At 38.7% G+C, this 15,170-nt stretch overlaps 1 protein-coding gene across 5 annotated transcripts in view; it reads left to right on the top strand.

Annotated features, from left to right (window-relative positions):
- SOS1 (SOS Ras/Rac guanine nucleotide exchange factor 1) overlaps positions 1-15,170 on the top strand; it is a 221,379-nt gene that overhangs the window by 181,478 nt on the left and 24,731 nt on the right. For 4 of the 5 annotated variants that reach the window (XM_072409143.1, XM_072409142.1, XM_072409140.1 and 1 more), the window contains 3 exons: positions 807-910; positions 2,504-2,726; positions 2,932-3,051. In XM_072409143.1, the coding sequence (XP_072265244.1) occupies positions 807-910; positions 2,504-2,726; positions 2,932-3,051 (447 nt within the window). The remainder of the gene's footprint in view (positions 1-806; positions 911-2,503; positions 2,727-2,931; positions 3,052-15,170) is intronic. The other variant, XM_072409141.1, reaches the window with a different exon arrangement.

Here is a 15,170-nt window from a genome sequence, read left to right as displayed (position 1 = left end):
ATTTAAATTATACATGCTACTGTATTGGACAAATTTCGGTGAGTTATGCCTAAGAATTTTAGGTCTACAATGTAAAATAAATTTATGTGCAAAAAAATGTAACGCTTTTTGCGTTGAAATACAGACAGACAATACACACAAAAATAGAACGCTAGGGAGTTAAGCATCCAATTAAGTTTGGTGAAGCTCAATTCAACAAAGATTCTTTACTATTATCCCCCTCTCTGCAGAAATATTTTCTTGTTGCTTCCTGGTAACCATAGTTTGAATGTTTTAAAACACATTGGCATTTTACCTACTTAGAATTTTAGCATGTCCATATACCCCCTCAAAGCTACTCACCAGATAAAGGTTTTTTACTATTCCCTGTAAGCATAGGGCACCTGCTCTACTGTGCATGCTCAAAAAGCATAGGCATGCTAGTCATGCATGTTCTTGGTGGAATTGCTCAGACTGGAGGTGCACACTGCCTATTAAGAGGACAGTGGACATTAACAATATGGATAACATAAAGAGGCTGGGCTTAGCCCCCTTTGTCTGTTTACTAGCGGCGGTATAAAGGCATGTGTGGCCGGACTAAGCAGGAATACACACCCTGAAATGACTACTTAGATGCTACTTTAAAGGCACCCTGTCACCAGTGAATGGAAGGACAGGGTAGGATTTGGAAAAATCTTAAGGATTTTGGAATTAGAAAGATAATTGCATGGACAATAAAGGTAACTGTCAGAACAACAGTTGGACAGGTAACAAATTAGGTTTAAAAATAACCATTACATACACTTGCATTACATTTTTTTTTCCAGGGTTCTAAATGTTTGTAGACATTGGGTAGAACATCACTTCTATGACTTTGAACGGGATGCAGACCTTTTGCTGCGTTTAGAAGAATTTATAGCAACAGTCAGAGGTATGATTTTTACATTTAAAAGCATGGTTGTATGTGTGTGTATGTATGTGTATATATATATATATATATATATATATATATATATATATATATATATATATATATATATATATATATGTGTGTGTGTGTGTGTGAAAGAATTTTTTTTTTTTTTTGCAGTCAGATTTATGACACTCTATTTCCACACTCCACTGTCATGCAGGTGCTACACACTGTTCCTGATTGAGCAATTCATTTTAGAATGATGTTTCTTCCACAAACTGCTATTTCCTGTAGTTATCAGTGAAATCTTTGTTCATAATATTGCAGAACAGGAAGTCCAGAGTTTCCAACACTACCAGTTTAAGAACAGATTTGTTATATGCACCTAATGTCCTAATGCAAATTTTATCCTCAACTCTACCTGGTCTAGTGACAGAAATTTTATAGAAGCAGAGAAGTGAGAACTTTTTGTAACATTTTGAAAAAAATTGAAGCAAATTTAAATTTGCATATTCTGTGCTTAATGCGTTTTGCTGTCAGCCTTCTTTAGAAGGACATTTCAAGAAGTTTTATAAACTTTAAATTTCATATCTGTAGGACATCATACACCAAAACCGAAAAACAAAACAATAACAAAAACAAATCATAAATAAAAAACAAAAGTATAAATAAAAAATAACAAAGAAAGAAAAAATATAACCAATTAAAATAGATAATACATAATAAATATCATATTAGTTCACCTAAAATATTTGCACCCACATGTTCTCTAAATTTATAAATAATCATTCATTTCAAATACCTTCTTCTTATATAACGTTAACTTCTTTTTTACAAATAGCCTACAGTCCTACAGATATAAAATTTAAAGCCTACCTAAACTCTGGAGGCTCTGGCTGCTCCTTCTGCACATGCCCTGATGTCGGGCATGCGCAGAAGGGGCATCCTTTTCTTCAAAGGAAAAAGAATGTCGATATCACTCATGCGCAGTTCAAAATCGGGTGACAAAGCAAGAAGACCAGAGGAAAAGGCAGAAGATGGCAGCGCCAGACGCTTAGTCTACGCCGGGATAAAGCAGAATCCCAGGATGACGTGGGACCGGACCACAAAAAGGACCAGCTCCATCAAGGGATCTGCGGGATTAAAGGTAAGTGTGATTTTTTTGTTTGTTTGTTTTTAGTTTACTTTCGCTTTAAAGTTTATGCAGCTTCTTGAAATGTCCTTCAGAAGAAGCCTGACGGCAAATCACCCTAGGGACCAACTATGCATATTTACCTTTGCTTCAATTTAATGAAGAATTGGATAGTGGATCTTAAAAAATGTTTATGTATGTAATGGAACAAACATTGTAATTTTAATATTGAACATGTGAAAGTTACCTTAAAAATCACATTAACAAATCTAAATACATATTTTAAATACTGCAAGATATTATTTTTTTACTCATAGGGCTTTGTGTTAGTTGTAAGTTTGTATAGATATGGTTTTTGGGATTTTTAGGTATGCTAGGGAAAAAAGTGTGTGTGTATTCTCTCCATGGTGGTTGCTATTTTTCAAAAAATAAAATCAAAATCTTAAATCCATGCTGATATTTAATTGTTTTTATCACAGGAAAAGCCATGAAAAAATGGGTGGAATCTATCACGAAGATCATCTTAAGAAAAAAACAGGCCCAAGCCAATGGACCTAGCCATAACATAACATTTGAAAGCTTGCCACCGCCCATTGAATGGCACATTAGTAGGCCTGGACAGATAGAAACCTTTGACCTTCTTACATTGCATCCCATAGAGATAGCTCGTCAGTTGACATTACTGGAATCTGATCTCTACAGGTACTGAAAATGATTTCATATTGGAGAATTGTTTAAGATCTCAAAAAAATACCCAGGGGCAATATAGAAGTCTATATGATGTCTTTTTGAGCTTGATGATTTATCTGCCAATTATTTATAACTACTTCTGTCATTGCAACCATTGTTTCCTATCACTATAAGTTTAGCTGTGTTTTTTATTTATTTATTTATTTATTTTAAATAGGGCTGTACAGTCTTCAGAACTTGTTGGCAGTGTATGGACTAAGGAAGATAAAGAGATAAATTCCCCCAACCTTTTAAAAATGATCCGGCACACAACTAATCTCACTTTGTGGTTTGAAAAGTAAGTTCATTGTCTGTTTATAGCATTCTTACCTTCTGTATCTCAAGAATGGCAGACAGACTGGCTTTCTAAATAAGCAGCAAATAGTTACCCCGTTTAGAAGTGCTTTTTCAAATCTTTAAATAGGGACATTTAAGACCATTGATTTATTAGCTTGTTGGCATAATTGAAGGCATTCTAGGTTAATAGCTAAAAATAAAGATTCCTTCACAGTAGCTGAGGTTTGCTAAAGAGCTTTTGTGTCATTTTTGGAGAATGAAATATTTTTCAAATAGTTAATTTTATATTCCAAATTTCTTCACTACATTTTTAAGCTACCTTTTCTGATGAATTGTAAAAAGCTGCTGTATGCTTTTTGGTCTAATGCATGTGTCATATACTAAATCAAGTGCGCTGAATCAAAATCTGAAGTCCGATTCTAAACGTCAGGTGTTTAAGCGATTAGCTACATTCTCTTGTTCCGCAGTTACTATGTAATCTCTATACATAACTAACTTTTGTCTCATATTTGACATTACAAAAACATAGTTTTATGTTGCAACAACATACAATTACACATAATTCACCTGAGTCCTTGTTCAACACACATGTACACTTCATAAGTGTTTCAGGCACTTGCTTTTGCGTTTGTGGCTCTCCGCTGTCTCCCATTGCAGAAACCAGCAGTAGTCGCCCATCATGTTGGGGTTGTACCAGCTTTGATATCTTGTTTCCATCCCCCCCTTGTTCATCACTCACATCACACAAATTTTGTAAGAAAAAGTCCAGATGGAAATGTAAGTAAATACATTTTTAGTGACATTCATCAGCCAAGTTGATGGTATGCTGTTAGCATGTTGTTCACGAGTTCAGCATGGTTTTCAGCTCCCTGGTTGCCCAGAAAATTTTGTGCAACTAGCACAAATGAATCCCAAGCAGCAATTTCAAGTGGGTTGAGTTTGTCTCTGAATGTGGCATCATGCATCAAATTGCAGATTTGGGGACCAACAAAAATGCCTGCCTTCAGTTTAGCATCCATTATAACTTTTCCAAACTTGTCCTTCAGATACTGAAAACCCATACCATCACGATCCATTGCAACGACAACGTTTTTAATTAATCCAAGTTTAGTATGAAGTGGCGGAAGGTAAACTTTCTGTGGATCAATGAGTGATTTATGCTTCAAGTTGTACTGGCCAACAGGGTGCTCAGGTCTGGATGGCCATTCTTTCACTTTGTAATGGTTGCTGTCATCACGACTGTTCCACAGGCACAGAAAGCACATATATTTTGTATATCCCAATTGCAGGCCAAGAAGGAGTGCCACCACCTTCAGGTCACCACAAACGTTCCACGTGTGTTCTGATTAGTTAATCAATTTCGAAATGACATTCATGGATTCGTATGTCTCTTTCATTCCCTCGGCATGAGCAAGAGGAACAGAAGGTTTTTCGTTACCTTTTATGCAGCAATAAAGCTTCCAAACTTGCTTTTCTCGAGTCTATGAACAATCTCCACTGCTCTGGTATGTATTCACAACCTTACTCCATCATCTGACCACTCAAGTCAGTACAGAAGCAAATGTTGTTTTCCAGCTTGTAATAACCTGCAAACTGTGTGAAGATCACAAAAGTGTCAAGTTGTCGTTCCTTTTTGTAGCAAATTCCACTCCTTTATTCTGGAGGCTATCAGTTTAGACTTCTCTTTTGACGAAAACAGTACCTTACTAGATCATCTAAATCTGATTGGCTTATAAAACGTGGCTTACTCTCCTCAAATTGGGGTTCATACCATTCATTAACATCGACATCATCCTCCTGTTCCTTATCCGACATGTGACTGTCAGTAACAACAGATGTAGGAGGGACTGGCACTGGGTTCTCTGCATCATGTGGCACTGGCTTCAGAGCAGATTCACAATCAGGATAGACGATTTTTGACTTAGTCTTCTTTGAAAACTCAGCAATTTTACTCATACAAAATTAGCAGTCCGAGTGATGGTCTTTTGGCTCACGCCAAACTATATGCACAGCAAAAGGCATTTTTTATCCTTTTCCTATTCAACCATTGTGTTAGGCCAACGTAACACACCTGTGTTATGTCACGGATATAATTTGTGACAGTTTATGCAAATATTGATGGTTCAATTTGAAGTGTACAAAGAGAGATAACACAAAGACTTGAACGATTATACTATTTAATAATAGGATAGATAGACAAAACAATGCAATACTGTAATAACAATTATTTAGCGGTAACAAAAGATACTTAGCTGCGGAAGAAAACTGAATTCACCCAAAGATTCTGCGGGAAATCAATAACTTGGCAGATGATCAAAGAAACCTGTTGCATCCAGCAAGCTCTGGTCAAGACTCCCTCATTAGGTATGGCACTGTGTTTTTAACTACTCAGGAAGGAACTAAGACAATGGCTGGTGTTTGACCAGTACTGACCCATAATCATTCTTAAACTTTACGGGATATGCTGCATTCCTTTAGGATGATCTTATATATTGTATACATATACCAGTATATACTGGTAAAGCATTATTGTTGGTGAGACATAATTGATATTAAATAATTTGTGCTAACCCAACACTCCACTCCCTGGCTCACCAACATCATAAGGAAACACCAACTGTACGCAAAGGCAGAACTTCCACTGTTGAAGCAGTACACTTCGATATAGAACAGCAAAACAGACGAATACATATATATATAATTACTAAAACAATTACTATATACCATAAAACATGTAATATACCTCCAATCCAACCCCCAACCCCTGAGAACCAATATGAATGATTTAACCAGGACAGCCAAATTGGCACATTTACATTCCAGTCACTTTTTGAATATTCTTCTCTAAATTTATCTTTTATTTGTTTCATATGTTCAATGTGCCGTTCAATAAACTCACTATAATTTTGTGACACGTAATTACAACAAGTCGTACCCACGATTGCACACATTCCTCCTTGTGAGGCAGTCAGATAGTCTAGCACAAGCCCATACTGAGCTATTACTTTGGTATGCCACTTCAATGCATCATTGATAATGTTTAATGTGTCAAACATCTCATCCGTAACATTGTCAAACAATTCAGCAAATTTCTCTATTGTATGTGCATTCTGAACTGACAATCCAACAATAGTGAGGGATAAACCAAACTTTTTCTCCCAAGGTAGGTGTATGAGGGGTTTTGCTTTAACTCTAGGGGTTTCTCTTTTATATAATTGGTGTTTTAGCATTTTCTGAATCTCTAAATCATTTGTATCAATAAACCAAGTAAACGGAGCTTTTCTTATAATGGTACACCTACCGGTGCCCCCAACAGGTAGGAACCTATAAGCATTATTCCCACATGCATAATACCAATCATGTGGCAACTGAAATTGTCCAAGATAGCTTATCTGATATGCAAACGAAAACAAAGGTTCACGATATATAGTGTCTTTATATAATTCTTTGAATTCTTTTCCATCTTCCATCAAAGTATATTTGATTCCTGTTTTTGTATAATATAGATTAATGGTGGTTCCCAGCGGTGTTTGTCCTAGATTAATTGGTGAACTAATAGTTGTTGTGCAAACCTTTGGCCGTTTTTTGGAGCAAACTACTGCACGGCCTGTAAATGTATAATTTCTAAATGCAGTCCACCAAGGTTCTGATAACCAAGCCATTATTGGCAGCCCCATAATTGTGTGATTAAACTTCCCCAATGTCAATTCCCCATAATCAATCCGCGTCCTGTTTAAAAGTTCCTCCTTTGGTACTGGAATGGCAATAAATGGCATAGTTCTAGAAGACAATGGACTATGAGTACATATCCAGCAGTCCGTCTTATTCATCAGCTGGGCAAAACGGTGATGCATATATAATAGTTTATTTTCAAAAGTGTCTTGTATAAGACGTTGATAATCAGAATCCACTTCAGCCCATAATGATACCAGCAAGCGCCACCAAATTCTTCTACTTCAAAATTGGAACCAGTCTGTGGGAAGGAAAATAAACAGGGTTAACATCTCCATCTCTGAGTATTAGGTAAGTATTACCCTGTCCTCTAGCAATTACTTCACCTTGCTTTTTACTTTCCCTCCTCCTATCCGCTGCACTGGGTATTATCCATACTTTTTACTCTGTTTGATTTACATAGGTTTGTACTGTCACTTTCACCCTTTTTGGTATTAGGGTAACATATCCAATTAACTGTCCCTTACATAATTTTACAAATTTCCATGGGCGTATTGTCACACAATTTTCTTGAAAAATGTCTTGGCTCAAGTCATTGTCCCAGTCACACCAATTAGTAATGTCAGAAAATGGAGTGAAATGTAATGTAGTCATTTCATCTATCCTGAGGATGCCTGTTGGGACACTATATTCTAATTGTAACAACTCACAATTTCCCTCTTGCAATGGATCCCCAAATTCAATTTCTTCATAGGCATTCATTTCTATTTTGTTATCCTGTACCTGAATTCTCTCTTTAACAGTGATAACTAATTCAGGAATTACTTTATCTTGTCCCCGACCTAGCATACGCTGGAATGGTGTACTACCCCCTACCACCCGTTGATTTAACAAAAACACAGCTTGTAACACAACCCGGTCCCAACCTCTTAACCACCTAAGCGTTACACTGAGGTCTAGATTTCTGTACCAAAAGTGATCCACTGTTTTTCATGAAATTTTTTTTTAAATTGTAGACCTGTAAGGAGAGATCGGCGGACGATGATCGATGGAGGACGACGCTGGATGAGCACAGGGGGACCAGGTAAGTAAGCATGTACAAAATCTCGGGCTTAACCATCCTTGCAGTTTTTTTTTGCCCGAGCGAAGGTCGGGCTTAACTGCAAGGAGGTTAATGTATGTGTAGGGGCCAGCTTTTTTATTTGTTCTTTGAGTAAACCATTATATCTTTCAATAAGTCTAGATGCTTGTGGATAATGGGGTATATGATACACCCAATTTACTCCATTATTTTTTGCCCATTCTTTGATCTTACAACCAGTGAAATGGGATCCATTGTCAGACTGGACTTCTTTAGGCAGACCATAATACTGTTGCAGCAAGTTCAGTAATTTCAAAGTGGTATTTTGATCTGCTGATTTGGTAGGACAAACAATTAGTATTCCACTAAAAGTGTCAAGTGCTGTTGCACAGTATTTGAATCCATTTCTCCCAACAGGAAGAGGTCCGATATAGTCTACTTGCCAAATTTGGCCAGATGCTTGTCCACAATAAATATGTCCAGGTTCACCAGGCAAAGTTTTACGATGATTTACTTCCTGGCATATAGGGCATTTGGCAGCAATATCTTGAGCTTGAGTATGTGTGATGGGAATTCCTTTCGTGTTAGCCCATTTCCACGTGCCTTTAGCACCCCTATGTCCTGATTGTCCATGTCCCTCTGCCAGTCTAGTAAGTTCAATTGAGGAAATACTGGCAAGTTGGTCTACAAACTCATTGTTTTTATTACCAGAGTGGGCATTAACCTGACCCGCTTTAATCATTCGAGTTTTACCAGCATGCCAGATATTGTTCCAAAGTTCTGGGCCTCCCCATATTTGTTTTCCATTCACAGTCCAGTTATCTTTTTGCCATGTTTTAATCCAAGTGGTTAGTCCCTTAAAAACAGTCCAACTGTCAGTATAAATAATTAAAGGACCTGTAGTTTCTTCAATCACCATAGTCACTGCTTGTAATTCAGCATATTGGCTAGACCCACCCTCCCCAGTCTGATATAGCATTGTCTCTGTGGAGGGTTGAAAAGCGGCAGCAGTCCAAATTCGGCCTTTCAGTGTGACCATAGCTGAGCCATCAGTGTACCATGCGCATTTACATTCATCAACTGTCAAATGCTCCCAGGCTGATGCCTCCTGAAATGGACTGCCATCAATCATGATTGCAGGTGCATCTAGTTCCACAGACTCAAAAGTAACAAGTCCTGCTTATTGTTGATTCAAAGCAGCTGGTTCCTGAGCAGAGATGCCACCTCTTTCACTTAAATACCATTTCCATTTCTGAAGAGTGGGCTTTTGTGCTACTGCAGTCCTTGCCCCCAGTCCTTCCTGTCTGACCCAACCTGAAATAGGTAAATCAGTTTGTACTACCACAGGTTGTTGTTTAGTTGTAGACTCCACGTGCTGTAATGCAGTGTACGCAGCTAAAAGTTGTTTTTCCAGTGGACTGTACTTCCTTTGAGCAGCTAAATACTGCTTTGACCAGAATCCAATTGGTACTTTCCTGGCCCCTGGCAAGGGAGCCTTTTGCCATAATCCCCAAGACATTCCATGTTCAGTTGTGAAAACATCCAAAAAGAAAGGTTGATCTGGCTGTAGTGGCCCCAGGGAATTATGACTCCGTATAGTCTCTTTAGCCAACTCCAAGGCACACTGTTGCTCTGGACCCCAACTGAAAACAGACTTTTTTCTGGTAACATTGTAGATAGGCTTCAGAATTAGGCCCAGGTGTGGTACAAAAGCTCTCCAAAATCCCATCACTCATAGTACACTTTGAGCTTCTTTGATGGTTGTAGGGGTTTTCAGATTGGCATTTGTGTCTAACACAGGCTGTGGAATTGTCTTTTGAGAGCCAGTCCAAATCATCCCCAGAATTTTCACAGACTGAGCTGGGCCTTGTACTTTAGATAGATTAATAGCCCAGACTCTTTCTTTCATATAATCCATCACAATTTGTAAATCCTTTTGGACTTCATCTTGAGTTGTTCCAGATATCATATTATCGTCAATATAATGATACATCTGGCAGGAAATTGGTGGAATCTTTTCTAAATCTCTAGCAATCAGTCCATGACAGATTGTGGGGCTATGCAGATATCCTTGTGGCAGCACAGTTGGAGCCTATTGTCTTCCATCCCAGGTAAATGCAAATTGATCCTGGGATTTTTCATCAATTGGTATTGAAAAGAAAGCATTTGCTAAATCAAGTACTGCATGCCAATCTCCTTCTGTCTGAGCAATAGTTTCTACAAGTGTAACCATATCAGGAACAGCAGCGGCCAATGGAGGGGCCACTTTATTTAACCCTCGATAGTCAATTGTCATTCTGTAAGATCCATCAGGTTTCCTTACTGGAAAGACAGGCGCATTAAAAGGGCTAACAGCTGGTCTGAACACACCTGCTTCCATTAGGGCCTGGATAGTCTCTGTAATTTCCTTATGTCCACCTGGAACACGATATTGCTTTAAATGTACTGGGTTATCCGGGGGTGGAATATACACTGGCGTCCATTTAGCATGACTTCTCACAATTGGTTTGACTGCAGACACAGCAAAAGAACGAACTGAAGTGCCAAACACATATGTTCCTGTCATAGTATGGATAGACTGGCCCCGTAAGATATCCATTCCCAATATGTTGTCTGGCAATTCAGATACAAGTATGTTTGCATTAAAGACAGGGCCATTGCCTATCTGTAGTCTGCAGTGAACCTTAGCAGCCCATGTAGTCTCGCCTCCCAAACCTTCTACTGCAACCCATGTAGTGTCTGTCCCTTTGGGTCTACGATTGCTGTGAAACAAAGAAGCTTCAGTGTCCAAAAGTGCTGTAACTCTTTGTGGCTGTACTTGCCCCTGCCAATAAATTGCTACTGATACATATGGGCCTATCCCTTGGTTTCATTGTACAAATTCTAATCAGTGGAGCAGGGGATTTATCCTCTAGTCAATCATAAATGGGCTGTGGCACCCCCCACCCTTTTTCTCCCTTGGAGGATGTCTGTGTGGTAACATAACCATCTAGGGCTGCTCTTGCCTCCCTGTATGGGTTATCTCTTTTCTGAGGAGGTGTAGGAGGGGGGGTTATTTCCTGGCTGTAACTTCCCTTTCTCCTTCAGTTGTTTCCAGCGCTTGAACAGATCAATAGTAGGAATCCCATCAATGTCTGCTTTGGGAACTCCACTGTTAAGCAGATCAAGAAACAACTGTTTTCTGGTCATTTTAAACCTCTTTATGAAATCTCCCTTTTCTAATTTCTGTATTGGTCTTTGCTTATGTCCTGGTCCTGGTCCTTTTTCAATCTCCTTCAACTGACCCATTAATGTAGCTGCTTCATGAACATTCCCTTGCCTCCCATCCAAAGCACTTAATACTGTGAATAATGCAGGGCGTAAATGTTGTGGCGCTGTCTTAAGGATTTTCTGTCTCATTAAAGGAGTAAATCGGGACATGTCTGGCCCCACCCAGGTGGTAGATATCCCATAACGTCCATCTATAGGAAGGGGATCCCTAACTAATCCTGTAATACACCCAGCCTCTCGTACTCTCTGAATCCCCTCACCCAATGTATGCCAAAAAGATACATCCATCAGTTCTGTTGGAGTCTCATATACTTGGGCCACATAGTCTCTAATCAAATGCAACAAACTAAAGGGGCGATCAGTATTGCGTGCCCTGTGCATTTGAAGACAGATTCTGGGGTCAAAGGATACACTTCCCAGTCCAATTGCTTCAGTATTAGCATCACACCGTCTCCACCCTGATCCCAAATTCGCAATAACCAAGTCAAAATTCCTTCTCCAGGTATCTGTCTATATTTCTGTCCTAGCTCAGTCAGCTCCCCTGCAGTATATGAACGAGTCTCCTCTATCATATTCTGTTCTGCAGACAGTCCCTGTGGTGGTCTCATGTCTGTATCACCATTAGTTCCAGTCATTCCACCCAATCTCTCCCTCACTTCACGTCTCTGTCTAGTTGTCACTATTGGTCTCACAGATTCCTCTGACTCTTCAATGTCAATTTCTTCATCTGACTCAGAAGACCCTGACCAATGTTCAACCTCCTCCCATTTTCCTCTTGAAATCAATGCTCTTACATGCAACTTAGCCCCTTCTCTTGTAGGAGGCCGTTTCTTACGACACTGTTTTCTCTTCACAGCATTAACTACATACTTTGAAAACTGTGAAACAACTTCTTCTCTCTGCGTATCAGTATCACGCAAACACATTCTCAATAGAGATATTTGCTCTGTAACAACCTGCAGTTCAGATTCCAATATCTCTCTTTTCTCTGTCTCAGCTTGGAGCGCCTGAAAACACAGCCATCCCACCTGTGCAGTGGCATTCTGCTCCTTTTTGTCATACCAAGACAGATCTAATTCCCTCACCGACTGGCAGGGATCTGCCAATCGGATCGGTGCAACATATTTATTACACTCGCGAGCAATTGGGTTCCACTGTCCAGATGTGGACACCCAACTTGGGAGTGGACTCGCACTCTGATCATCTTGCAACTTTCTTTTACCCCAGCTAAACAACTTCTGCATTTTATTCTGATTGCACTATGACTTACAATACAAAAACTAAAATAATAAATCAGCACAAACACAATCAAAATTCTCCTGCTATCAATCTTATCACTATCTCTAGTTTGCACACATCAAACCCCACTTCTGGTACCAAGTGTTATGTCACGGATATAATTTGTGACAGTTTATGCAAATATTGATGGTTCAATTTGAAGTGTACAAAGAAAGATAACACAAAGACTTGAACGATTATACTATTTAATAATAAGATAGACAAAACAATGCAATACTGTAATAACAATTATTAAGCGGTAACAAAAGATACTTAGCTGCGGAAGAAAACTGAATTCACCCAAAGATTCTGCGGGAAATCAATACTTGGCAGATGATCAAAGAAACATGTTGCATCCAGCAAGCTCTGGTCAAGACTCCCTCATTAGGTATGGCACTGTGTTTTTTAACTACTCTGGAAGGAACTAAGACAATGGCCGGGTTTGACCAGTACTGACCTATAATCATCCTTAAACCTTACAGGATATGCTGCATTCCTTTAGGATGACCTTATAAATTGTATACATATACCAGTATATACTGGTAAAGCATTATTGTTGGTGAGACATAATTGATATTAAATAAATTGTGCTAACCCAACAACCTGACAGCAGAGATGAGGTGCCCAGCTTTTATCCTGATCTCCAATATCACATCCAAAGTTATACTTGTAAGCAAATCTCACCCTCTTGGTGTGGTTCTTGCGTTGATCACACGGCGTATATTTGCCACAAATGTAGCAAAAATTGTCCAGTTTATTAACACAGCTGCCCCTATTCATCTTTAGCTCAAAGGGATTGGTAAGGGATTTAGGCAAAGGGATTGGTAAGGGATTTAGGCTAAAAGGATTGGTTTCGCACTAGAGACAAGCCCTTGGTCCATCTCGCCTTATATACCTAATTCTGACGTCAGCTCACTGACTTGCCCAGACATGTCCAGCCGCCGCAGTTACCAAAATCCTCACAGTGAGGATTTTGGTAACTGACTGATATGGTAGCTGACACCAGGCTGACTAATAATATGTTGAGACAAACATCTGTCCTAATTGCATTTAATAAAATAATGTACTTGTTCGAACTTGCATCCAAATTCAACTTAAGTACACACCTATGGTCCAATCTCGTATTTGTAACCCAGGGACTATCTGTATATATGACTTGTATGCCCCCTAATGCATATGCTTATAAGAGTACATTTACCTTCCTTTTTATTTAAAAGAAGGTCAGACACCATTCCTCTGATAAACTGCTGCCATAATGTCTGTACTTGAATGTCCACCTGACAATAATCACACTGGAAAGAAAACATTTCCCACATGTGCAAATCATGAAATTGTTGTTATTTAAAAACAAAAACCTTCATACTTGTATGATATTCTAGCAATATATATGCCTGCCTGTAAGTCTTTCCAATGTTTTTACTACTTCCTAGATAATGTGATAGTGTGATAATGTCCATATCTCTGTCCAATGCGTTTCCTCAGTGCATTCTGGTGAGTAAATGTACCAAGGAGAGCACAAGTGGTGTGTTTCTTGGTGCTTGAACAAAATACATTAAAGCTACTGTTTGTCACTGAGGATGTAAGAATACACATTTATGGATGACTGCTTGTTGATTTTAAATTCTTTTATGCATTTATTTACTGTAATGTTTACGTTTATCATTAGAATTTGTACATAGGAAGAGGGGTTGCACTACTGGAGCAAGTAGTGAGAATTTTGATTTGATTTTACTAAGATGTATTTTTCTTTTTAGTGATGTTAATTTCTGTCCATGCAATGGTTTTTTGATTGCTGATTAATAAATTAACACTTTTAGTCTTAGTCCTGGACAACCCAATAGGCTTAGTAATCAGAGAGATAAATATATACAGTAGTTGTACATATCAGGGCATCTTAAAAAGAATCATCTGGTCATTAGCAGGTTCTACAATCGTTTTGAATCTATTATTGGGTTAATACAACACTCAACAAATTGCACCATGTCATTATTTAACAAAAAGGAAGCCAAAATTGACAATCAAGATTGATGGACAGCAACCATAGCTTCCCCTAAGATCATTGCTGATGCCTTTCCTCTGTACAGCAGGCACTGTGCTAACACCTAATAATTATTAAATAATCAAGTGCATTTACTTCGCATCACATGGCTGCTAATTACTGTCAAGGACAGGGATCCTTGATTAATTGGAAGATAACAGGGACAGGAAACTGATGTACTGAGTACAGTAACACACTACTGCTAAATAGGGATCTCGGCCTTCTAAACCACCAGCTGCCACCAAAGGGAGACTATCACAGAATCTAGCTAGACAAATGCACACAAACATATACAAACCTTACAATCTGGTTTATACAAACACATACAGTCTGGTGATCGTGTAGTAGCTAGGTGATTTACTCACACTTCTAAGACTCCCCAAGCTATCCTGTAAGATGTAATTTTTAACGCTGTCACTTCATTCACACTTAATAATAAGTATTTTTATTATTGTTAACCTCCTGGGCGGTTACCCCGAGCCTAGTTCGGGGTAAGCGCTTTCAGCAAGTATTTTTTCCCCAAACTAGGCTCGGGGTAGCTAAAAATAAAATCAAGCGTTACAGTGCAGCCTGATTGTCATACAACATTGTCCCCCCAGCTCCTCTGGAGACGTATTCACTCTTCTGTCTTCACCCGGTGTGTACAGAGACGAACTCCGGGGTTTCCTGGTGACGTCGGTGCGGGCGATAATTCAAATTATTTTGTATTGGATTCAATCGAAAATAGCTGTATTGAGTCAAATACAAAGAAATCTTTATATATTATATTTATATATATATA

The sequence above is a fragment of the Pyxicephalus adspersus genome, chromosome 4 (genome assembly GCF_032062135.1).
Source record: "Pyxicephalus adspersus chromosome 4, UCB_Pads_2.0, whole genome shotgun sequence".
In the NCBI taxonomy this organism is placed as follows: Eukaryota; Metazoa; Chordata; class Amphibia; order Anura; family Pyxicephalidae; genus Pyxicephalus; species Pyxicephalus adspersus.
This window is presented reverse-complemented; position numbering and strand designations above follow the sequence as displayed.